Here is an 11317-nt window from a genome sequence, read left to right on the forward strand (position 1 = left end):
TCTGGGACACAAAAGGGAGGACATTCACAGCCATGGCTGTGCAGAGGGGACACAAACCTGCCTCAGCCGCACGGCCTTGCTTAGCTGTAAGGCAGAATGGCACAAAATCTTCCTCTGACGTTCCAGTCTGTGTCTCACATCCCATTGCTCACCAGCACCAGACACCATTGTTGCTGCTGTCGGTGCCACCACAGTAATAGACAGCCTCGTCCTCGGCTTGGACCCCACTGATGGTTAACGTGCCCGTGGTGCCAGACACTGAGCCGGAGAATCACGAAGGGATGTCCGAGGGTCTCTTGTTGCTCTGATAGATCACAGTGACAGGGGCAGTGCCAGGCACCTTCTGCTGGTACCAGCCAACATAGCTGCTGCTGCTGCTAATCCCAGAGCAGGTGATCTGGACGGTTTGTCCCAGGTTGGCTGAGACCGAGGGCGGCTGAGTCAGCGCTGCCTGGACCAGGGAACCTGGAGAGGGAGAGGAGAGAGGGGAGAAGATGCCGGTCAGCCAATGTGCCACCAGCACAGGCCTCCTTGGGCAGCGGGATGGGAAATGTCACAGTCAGAGGAGAACAGATCTGGACACAGTCACTGTCAGCTTTGAGGAGCAGAGCTCAGCCCAACGCATCCCAGCACAGAGGCAGCGCTGGCAGCAGCAGGACAAAACAGCCGTCAGTAGCAAGAGACTGTGAGATGGGTGACAGGGTCACACTCAATTTTTGTAGGGACAAGGACAATGCTTGTGAGGCACAGGGCAGAGCAAGAGAACCATCAGTTCTCCAGGACAGGAAAGGGTGGGCATTCACAGCAATGCTCGTGTCTAGAGGAAAGAAACCTGGCTCAGCCCCACGGCCACAGTTCTACTCGGTGAGGAGGTAAAAAGGTTGAAAAACTTGCTCTGACTTTCCAGTCTGTGTCTCACATCCCATTGCTCACTGGCACCAGATAACATTGCTAGTGCTATCGGCTCCACCACAGTAATAGACAGCCTCGTCCTCGGCTTGGACCCCACTGATGGTTAACGTGCCCGTGGTGCCAGATGCAGAACAGAGAGCTGTGAAGGGATGTCCGAGGGTCTCTTGTCACTAGCATAGACCACAGTGACAGGGGCAGTGCCCGGCACCTTCTGCTGGAACCAACCAGCGTAAGCACTGCCGCTGCTGCTGCTAATCCCGGAGCAGGTGATCTGGATGGTTTGTCCCAGAGAGTTGGGACAAGTTGGCTGAGACCGAGGGTGGCTGAGTCAGCGCTGCCTGGACCAGGGAACCTGGAGAGGGAGAGGAGAGAGGGGAGAAGGTGGGGTCAGCCAGTGTCCCACCAGCACAGTCCTCTCTGGGCAGTGGGATGGGGAATTCCACAGTCAAAGAGAACAGATCTGGACATGGTCACAGGCAATTTTGGGGATCAGAACCCAGCCCAACGCACCCCAGCACAGAGGCAGCTCTGGCAGCAGCAGGACAACATGGCTGTCAGTAGCAAAAGGCAGCAGAAGGGCAGACAGAGCCACACTGTGAATTTAGTAGGGACAAGGACAATGATTTTAGTAGGGACACCTCCAGGTCTCTGGGACACAAAAGGGAGGACATTCACAGCCATGGCTGTGCAGAGGGGACACAAACCTGCCTCAGCCGCACGGCCTTGCTTATCTGTAAGGCAGAATGGCAGAAAATCTTCCTCTGACTTTCCAGTCTGTGTCTCACATCCCATTGCTCACCAGCACCAGACACCATTGTTGCTGCTGTCGGTGCCACCACAGTAATAGACAGCCTCGTCCTCGGCTTGGACCCCACTGATGGTTAACGTGCCCGTGGAGCCAGACGTGGAGCCGGAGAATCGCGAAGGGATGTCCGAGGGTCTCTTGTTGCTCTGATAGATCACAGTGACAGGGGCAGTGCCAGGCACCTTCTGCTGGTACCAGCCGGCATAAGCATAGCTGCTGCTAACCCCGGAGCAGGTGATCTGGATGGTTTGTCCCAGGTTGGCTGAGACCGAGGGCGGCTGAGTCACCGCTGCCTGGACCAGCAAACCTGGAGAGGGAGAGGAGAGAGGGGAGAAGATGGGGGTCAGCCAGTGTCCCACCAGCACAGCCCTCCGCAGGCAGCCGGACAGAGCCCCTCTGCCCAAAGGCCATGGTACCACTGAGGAAAGCGAGGAAAGCACAGACCCGCACACAGAGCCCAAGGCCAGAGCGCTGGAGCCCTGCGAGGAGAACGCACAGCACCAGGTGAATGGAGCTGCCAGCAGAAAGAGGCAGCAGGGCTGCAGACAGGGCTTTGCCATGCTGTCTCTAGGGACAGGCGTCAAGTGCCAGCAGCCCAGACTCTCCTCTGGCACCAGGAGGCAAAACTGCGAGGATGTTTACAGCCATGGCGTGGTGCCTTATCCCGCGTCACCACACAGTTTCTCTCTCAGCCTCCCCCTACCAACTGGGATGGGAGAGAAATTGTGAAGAAAGGAAAACTTGTGGGTTGAGATGAAGACCCTTTACTAAAATAGCAAAGGAAAACTACAAAAATAACAGAATATAAGGATATTAATACACACAAAATAAAAAATGTACCATTTCTCACCACCCGATGTCTGCCAGTCTCAAGCAGGGATCACAAAATCGACAGTGAGCAGCGAGAAAAGGAGCAAAAGCGAGCCAGCAAGGCAGGGGGAACGATGGCAGGAAGCAAGAGAGAGGTGGAAAAAGAGGCAAATGGATGCCAAGGATGCCCCCTCCCATGGGCAACCCCCACTTATATACTGAGCATGAGGTTTATAGCATAGGATATTCTCTTTGGCCAGTCGATTGTTCTGTCTGTCTTTCTCCCAGCTTCCTGCATCTGCACATTAAGGAGACGTTAACGAGACTTGGAAAGCCAGACAGTGTCCTTGGTCTCATTGACAACAACTTGGATCATCGGGGTGTTTTTATCAACATTCATCACCTATGAAATCCAAAACACACCAGCTACTGAGAGGAAAGTTAACTGCATCCATGCCGAAACCAGGCCACACGGCCATACAGGGGGAAACAAACGTGCCCAGCCCCACAGCTCTGTTCAGCTGTGACGGAGAGGGGCAGAAATCCCCCATTTTTACCAGCTCTGGACCTCACTTCTGTAACTCTCTACGTCACTACAACAGCATCACTGCTGCTGTCGTCGTAGGAGGTACCACAGTAATAGACAGCCTCATCCTCGGCTTGGACCCCACTGATGGTTAACGTGCCCGTGGTGCCAGACATGGAGCCGGAGAATCGCGAAGGGATGTCCGAGGGTCTCTTGTTGCTCTCATAGATCACAGTGACAGGGGCAGTGCCAGGGACCTTCTGCTGGTACCAGCCGACAGCATAGCTGCTGCTGCTAAGCCCGGAGCAGGTGATCTGGACGGTTTGTCCCACGTTGGCTGAGACCGAGGGCGCTGAGTCAGCGCTGCCTGGACCAGGGAACCTGGAGAGGGAGAGGAGAGAGAGGAGAAGATGGGGGTCAGCCAGTGTCCCACCAGCACAGCCCTCCTTGGGCAGCGGGATGGGAAATGTCACAGTCAGAGGAGAACAGATCTGGACGCAGTCACTGTCAGCTTTGAGGAGCAGAGCTCAGCCCAACGCATCCCAGCACAGAGGCAGCTCTGGCAGCAGCAGGACAAAACAGCCGTCAGTAGCAAGAGACTATGAGCTGGGTGACAGGGCTACACTCAATTTTTGTAGGGACAAGGACAATGCTTGTGAGGCACAGGGCAGAGCAAGAGAACCATCACTTCTCCAGGACAGGAAAGGGTGGGCATTCACAGCAATGCTCGTGTCTAGAGGAAACAAAACCTGGCTCAGCCCCACGGCCACAACTTTACTCGGTGAGGAGGTAAAAAGGTTGAAAAACTTGCTCTGACTTTCCAGTCTGTGTCTCACATCCCATTGCTCACCAGCACCAGACACCATTGCTGCTGCTGTCGATGCCACCACAGTAATAGACAGCCTCGTCCTTGGCTTGGACCCCACTGATGGTTAACGTGCCCGTGCTGCCAGATGCAGAACCGGAGAATCGCGAAGGGATGTCCGAGGGTCTCTTGTTGCTCTGATAGATCACAGTGACAGGGGCAGTGCCAGGCACGTTCTGCTGGTACCAGCCGGCATAAGCACTGCTGCTGCCAAGCCCAGAGCAGGTGATCTGGATGGTTTGTCCCAGGTTGGCTGAGACCGAGGGTGGCTGCGTCAGTGCTGCCTGGACCAGGGAACCTGGAGAGGGAGAGGAGAGAGGGGAGAAGATGGGGGTCAGCCAGTGCCCCACCAGCACAGCCCCCTCACCGTCCAGGGGGATGGGGAGTTCCGCAGTTGGAGAACAGACTCGGACACTATCAGGGACAAATTAGAGGAGCAGAGCTCAGCCCAATGCACCCCAGCACAGAGGCAGCTCTGGCAGCAGCAGGACAACGTGGCTGTCAGTAGCAAAAGGCAGCGGAAGGGCAGACAGGTCCACACTGTGAATTTAGTAGGGACAAGGACAATGGTCCCCAGCCCCAAAGTCACCTCCAGGTCTCTGGGACACAAAAGGGAGGACATTCACAGCCATGGCTGTGCAGAGGGGACACAAACCTGCCTCAGCCCCACAGCCTCAACTCTACTCGGTTGGGAGGGAAAAGGGTTGAAAAACTTGCTCTGACTTTCCAGTCTGTGTCTCACATCCCATTGCTCACCAGCACCAGACACCATTGCTGCTGCTGTCAACGCCACCACAGTAATAGACAGCCTCGTCCTCGGCTTGGACCCCACTGATGGTTAACGTGCCCGTGCTGCCAGACTTGGAGCCGGAGAATCTTGAAGGGATGTCCGAGGGTCTCTTGTTGCTGTTGTAGATCACAGTGACGGGGGCAGTGCCAGGCACCTTCTGCTGGTACCAGCCAACCCAGCTGCTGCTGCTGCTAATCCCAGAGCAGGTGATCTGGATGGTTTGTCCCAGAGAGTTGGGACAAGTTGGCTGAGACCGAGGGTGGCTGAGTCAGCACTGCCTGGACCAGGGAACCTGGAGAGGGAGAGGAGAGAGGGGAGAAGATGCCTGTCAGCCAATGTGCCCCACCACCACACATCCCCTTGGGCAGCGGGATGGGAAATGTCACAGTCAGAGGAGAACAGATCTGGACACAGTCACTGTCAGCTTTGAGGAGCAGAGCTCAGCCCAACGCATCCCAGCACAGAGGCAGCGCTGGCAGCAGCAGGACAAAACAGCCGTCAGTAACAAGAGACTGTGGCATGGGTGACAGGGTCACACTCAATTTTTGTAGGGACAAGGACAATGCTTGTGAGGCACAGGGCAGAGCAAGAGAACCATCAGTTCTCCAGGACAGGAAAGGGTGGGCATTCACAGCAATGCTCGTGTCTAGAGGAAAGAAACCTGGCTCAGGCCCCCGGCCACAGTTCTACTCGGTGAGGAGGTAAAAAAGTTGAAAAACTTGCTCTGACTTTCCAGTCTGTGTCTCACATCCCATTGCTCACCAGCACCAGACACCATTGTTGCTGCTGTCGCCTCCACCACAGTAATAGACAGCCTCGTCCTCGGCTTGGACCCCACTGATGGTTAACGTGCCCGTGGTGCCAGACATGGAGCCGGAGAATCGCGAAGGGATGTCCGAGGGTCTCTGGTTGCTGTTGTAGATCACAGTGACAGGGGCAGTGCCAGGCACCTTCTGCTGGTACCAGGCATACCAGTAGCCACTCCCGGAGCAGGTGATCTGGACGGTTTGTCCCAGGTTGGCTGAGACCGAGGGCGGCTGAGTCAGCGCTGCCTGGACCAGGGAACCTGGAGAGGGAGAGGAGAGAGGGGAGAAGATGGGGTCAGCCAGTGTCCCACCAGCACAGCCCCCTCCCTGTCCAGAGGGACAGTGACACGACTCCTCTGCCTGCAAGCACATGGATGGGACACCCTGGCTGCAGCCCCAGGCCCAGGCACTCCCTGAGGGGTGTCTGCAGCCAGAGCCTGGACCCTCCCCCTGCCCACTGCTCCTTGGGGCACAACTCATCCCTGCCCGTGAGACCGGGCACCCCAGGGGCACGGCCAGCTGTGGGCACCCAGCGTTTTTGGTAGTCTGGAGACATCCCTGCCCATGCACCAGATGGGGCCTGTGACAGATGCACTCGACCCCTTAACCAAACCTGCAGTAGTCTGGGCCAGGCTCCGGAGGAGGGAAAGTCCCGAGCCACAGCTGGACCTAGAACTCCTCTGGTTTCAATCGGTTTTCTGATTGTGCCAGAGCGGCACAGTGAGCATCAGCACAAATTATCTTGGAACGCTGATCATGCCATTAACGCAAGGAGAGCAAGGTGGCTTTTCCAAGATTCATTCACCAAGGAAGAAAGTTGCAGGTGCAAGGAGTCTCATGCATACTTCTTCCATCAGGTGTAATTTTGCTATGAGACAGCCACTTTATCCCATAAGTACGACAGCCTACGTGAGCCTTCTTCCAGCTCTCCCTGCTGGGCAGCATGGCAGTCGTCTCCCCTTGAGCTCCGTCAGACACCTCTCAAGGTTGCTCCTCGAGGCAGAGAGACCTTTTGTCAACAGCAGATCTTTGGTCAGTGACCGATACAGCGTCTAATCCCATAATGTGAGAACTCTGATTTTGGCCTTCGTAACTTTGGTTGCATGCTGGATTGATGCTAAAGAAACATTACATAAACTTTGCATGTATAATCCCTTAGACATAAACCATTGACTAAGTCTGAGAATAAGTCTGGGTCCATCCTAGTCTCCTCTCTGAGAGGGAGTTTAGAAGGCCAGAGGGTTCATTCTGACCCTCGTGACTCCACAGGAGGGCCCTGCTCACCCTTCCGTCTCCAGTCTTTCTGTGACTCATTCGAACACGTGTGCAACTCCATTTTCCTTCGTGTGGTTTTCCGTGCAGGAATGAACGGAGTGAACCTTGCCATCAAACTTTGTTAAGTCACACTTGTACAACACGCTATTAAAATCATCAGCCCAGGCCCAGAGCGCTCGGGGGGAACGGAAGGAGGGCACAGTGCCGGGCGGCTGACAGCACAGCCCTGCAACAGACAGGCCTCCCGAGAGCCAACGGGCCGCTGCCCGGCACAGGCGTCCCCGCAAGCCCCACTCTGCTCATCTCCATGGGAAGGCTCCCAGAGACAAGAGGGAGAGAACCCACCCCTGCCCAGCTGCACGGCACTACTGCCCCATGGGAACCAGTGCTCGCAAGTCACTGGGACAAGGAAGGAGGTGCTCAGCACCGCACACCAACACTGCACCGGCACCAACAGATGGGAGCTGGCACCAGGATGGGGATGCAGACAGAACCCTGCAAAAGCAGAGCCACAGCCGCCGCCAGCCCCAAAGGTGCCAGCTGCCACCTCTGCGCAGCTCTGACCAATGCCGGGGAAAGTGCAGCAAGGAACAGGAGGGAAAAAACTTCTCAGCATCACCATGACCCTGACCAGCATTGCTGCTGCTGTCCCAGGCACCACAGTAATAGACAGCCTCGTCCTCGGCTTGGACCCCACTGATGGTTAACGTGCCCGTGGTGCCAGACTTGGAGCCGGAGAATCGCGGAGGGATGTCCGAGGGTCTCTTGTCACTAGCATAGATCACAGTGACAGGGGCAGTGCCAGGCACCTTCTGCTGGTACCAGCCAGCATCATCCCAGCTGTTGCTGCTAATCCCGGAGCAGGTGATCTGGATGGTTTGTCCCAGGTTGGCTGAGACCGAGGGCGGCTGAGTCAGCGCTGCCTGGACCAGGGAACCTGGAGAGGGAGAGGAGAGAGGGGAGAAGATGGAGGTCAGCCAATGTCCCACCAGCACAGCCCTCCTTGGGCAGCGGGAGAGCACCCTTGTGCCCAAATCCGCTGGTCGTGTGCAGCAAATCTGGGTGGGCATGGGACTGTAGGTGAGCACCATGAGGATGAGACGGGCTCAGGCCATGGTGCCGTCCCAGCAGCTCCACATTCCCATGGATGCACTGTGACCAGCTCCACAATTGTGCTGAGATCTGGACCCTGCCTCCCTCTTAACCTCTCCATCCACCCGCTCCGGCTCAGACCCTTCATGGAAATGTGGCCCCCAACGCTCACTGGCAGCTCCTGTCCCAGTGCTCCCACTGCGGGCACACCTCTGGCCCACCAAAGGCACCAAGATCACTCCCAGCCGCCTGCTCCCTGGGCCACTCCCCTGGGAAAAACAGGTCCTGCTTCACAGCAGGGCCCCACAGCCGGGTGTCTCAGCAGCCACAAGACTCTGAACAGGTGGATCAAGGTGTCTGGGCAACCATTCCCTGACTCTGCTTTTGGCAAATACAGCCTTAGCCGAGAGACTTGCCAAGGATGGCAGAAACACTTTTCCGCCCTGCCTTGCCGGAGCGGCCTCCACAGCCGCCTTAGCCCGGCCTGCCACCCTGGCATCACCCACCCACCCACCCTCAGAGCACCCCTCTGCCCCACCACAGCTCCCCCAGCCACACTCCCCATCCCTCCTGCCCCAGGCGCTTCTGCGCAGGGCTCCGCACCCACAGACGGCCCAGCCCCAGCCCGCAGCACCGTGCCAGCGGCCCCCGCCACAGCACCCCCCACCATGGGCTGGCACCCCGAGATCTCCCGGGACAGGGACTGGGATGGCCCCGGCACCTCACTCCCCACTTTGTGGCAGCGCCTTCCCCTTACAGAAGCACAACGAGCAGGGCCAGACACACGACGACAGGCTTTTTTATTCTACACTTGTGCTGCAGAGGAGGCTCAACGCCAGGCTGCCACCACTCTCTGCGAGTCCCTCACACCAGGAACACAGCGGCTCCTCCTTAGACACGGGAAACGTTCCTCAGGCCTCTGGCTGTTAACCAGCACCCTCTTGTGCTTCAGGTGGCGGTTGGGAACCGACGCTGACGGGTTCCCGGGCTCACGGGCCCCACAGCCCCGGGGCCGCTCCCCAGGGCCTCTGGCCGCAGCAGCAGCACCCCCCCGTGGCCCGCCTCCCCCGGGACTCAGCTGCAGAGAGACGGCACCAACGGCGGCCACAAGCCAACGAGCAGGTTTGAGGAGGATTCCGTACTTCTGGAACTCCATTCCTCCTTCTTTCACGGCATCCCCAGGGAGCTGGTACACAAAAGCCACAAGCGAGGACGCCTGGACGTCCATCAGCACAAACGAAGGGACGCCGTTCCTGGGAAGAAAACACTCTGTCGATCCTCCCCACCGGATTCCGCTGCCGGCTCTTAACACACCTTGTGCTCATGCGTCCCAACAGGCTGGGCTGCCGAGGGCTGGAGGGATCTGGGAAACGCTGCGGCTTGCAGGCACCGACGACAGCGTCTGCGGCAGAGTTGCACTTGGCCTAGAACAGCCCTCGAGGCCGCTCAGCAGCCTGCGTCCTGCCAGGCTCGGACAAAGCTAAAGCTGGCAGTGCCTTCAGAAGTCTCATTTCCTACCAACTACCAGCCCGCAGCTTCTGGGAAGGCACCAGGAAGCAAAACGACTTCAAGAAGCTGCTGCAACTCACCCCTCTCCGGGCCCAGGCAGCAGCCCCAGCAGTCACGGCCAAGACGTGGGCTAAGTCAAACCCCGGTAACGGGGAGCCCCACTGCCTTCCCCGGGCAGGGAGAGCGCTGGCCTCCTGGCACAAAGGCTACGGAGCCACCACTAAACACACAGCACCAGCACCACATCCTGTTTTGGCAGGAGAAACAACCAGCCACAGCACAGGTCTGCACTGCCAGGAGCTGTGTCACCCCCAAATCCTCCAGCACCACTGCCAGGATTGCTGCCACACACACACGACAGACGGTGACGGTCAACCCAGCGCACCCAGCCACGGCCACGCCACGGGGCACCTGGGTGCTGATCAGCACCACCCTGCTGCGCACTGCAGAATCAGACAGCCTGGTCCAGAGCTTGCACCCCACTGATGGTTAACGTGGCCGTGCTGCCAGACTTGGAGCCGGAGAATCGCGAAGGGATGTCCGAGGGTCTGTTGTTGCTGTAGTAGATCACAGTGACAGGGGCATTGCCAGGCACCTTCTGCTGGAACCAGGCAACACTGTAGCTGCTCCCGGAGCAGGTGATCTGGACGGTTTGTCCCAGGTTGGCTGAGACCGAGGGCGGCTGAGTCAGCGCTGCCTGGACCAGGGAACCTGGAGAGGGAGAGGAGAGAGGGGAGAAGATGGGGGTCAGCCAGTGCCCCACCAGCACAGCCCCCTCCCCGTCCAGGGGGATGGGAAATGTCACAGTCACAGGCAATATTGTGTAGCAGGGCTCAGCCCAACGCATCCCAGCACAGAGGCAGCTCTGGCAGCAGCAGGACAACGTGGCTGTCAGTAACAAGAATCTGTGGGATGCGTGACAGGGCGACACTCAATTTTTGTAGGGACAAGGACAATGCTTGTGAGGCACAGGGCAGAGCAAGAAAACCATCAGTTCTCCAGGACACAAAAGGGCGGACATTCACAGTGATGCTCATATGGAGAGGAAAGAAACCTGGCTCAGTCCCACAGCCACAACTCTGCTCGCCAGGACGGAAAAGGGCAGAAAGCCTTCCTCTGACTTTCCAGTCTGTGTCTCACATCCCATTGCTCACCGGCACCAGACACCATTGCTGCTGCTGTCGGCTCCACCACAGTAATAGACAGCCTCGTCCTCGGCTTGGACCCCACTGATGGTTAACGTGCCCGTGGTGCCAGACTTGGAGCCAGAGAATCGCGGAGGGATGTCCGAGGGTCTCTTGTCATTGTAGTAGATCACAGTGACAGGGGCAGTGCCAGGCACCTTCTGCTGGAACCAGCCGGCATAAGCATAGCTGCTGCTAAGCCCGGAGCAGGTGATCTGGATGGTTTGTCCCAGGTTGGCTGAGACCGAGGGTGGCTGAGTCAGCGCTGCCTGGACCAGGGAACCTGGAGAGGGAGAGGAGAGAGGGGAGAAGATGGGGTCAGCCAGTGTCCCACCAGCACAGCCCTCCGCAGGCAGCCGGACAGAGCCCCTCTGCCCAAAGGCCATGGTACCACTGAGGAAAGCGAGGAAAGCACAGACCCGCACACAGAGCCCAAGGCCAGAGCGCTGGAGCCCTGCGAGGAGAACGCACAGCACCAGGCGAATGGAGCTGCCAGCAGAAAGAGGCAGCAGGGCTGCAGACAGGGCTTTGCCATGCTGTCTCTAGGGACAGGCGTCAAGTGCCAGCAGCCCAGACTCTCCTCTGGCACCAGGAGGCAAAACTGCGAGGATGTTTACAGCCATGGCGTGGTGCCTTATCCCGCGTCACCACACAGTTTCTCTCTCAGCCTCCCCCTACCAACTGGGATGGGAGAGAAATTGTGAAGAAAGGAAAACTTGTGGGTTGAGATGAAGACCCTTTAC

The 11317-nt window shown here is 57.9% G+C and overlaps 1 protein-coding gene across 1 annotated transcript; it reads right to left on the minus strand.

Annotated features, from left to right (window-relative positions):
• Positions 1-3112: 3112 nt before the first annotated feature.
• LOC147598602 (uncharacterized) lies at positions 3113-7880 on the minus strand. Its single transcript, XM_086761763.1, is given in 5 exon segments — positions 3113-3434; positions 3904-4216; positions 5471-5484; positions 5486-5774; positions 7415-7880. Coding segments are annotated over 5 exon segments (1404 nt in total).
• Positions 7881-11317: the final 3437 nt, after the last annotated feature.

Source organism: Chlamydotis macqueenii, chromosome 17, assembly GCF_036417535.1.
Source record: "Chlamydotis macqueenii isolate bChlMac1 chromosome 17, bChlMac1.mat, whole genome shotgun sequence".
NCBI classification, from domain to species: domain Eukaryota; kingdom Metazoa; phylum Chordata; class Aves; order Otidiformes; family Otididae; genus Chlamydotis; species Chlamydotis macqueenii.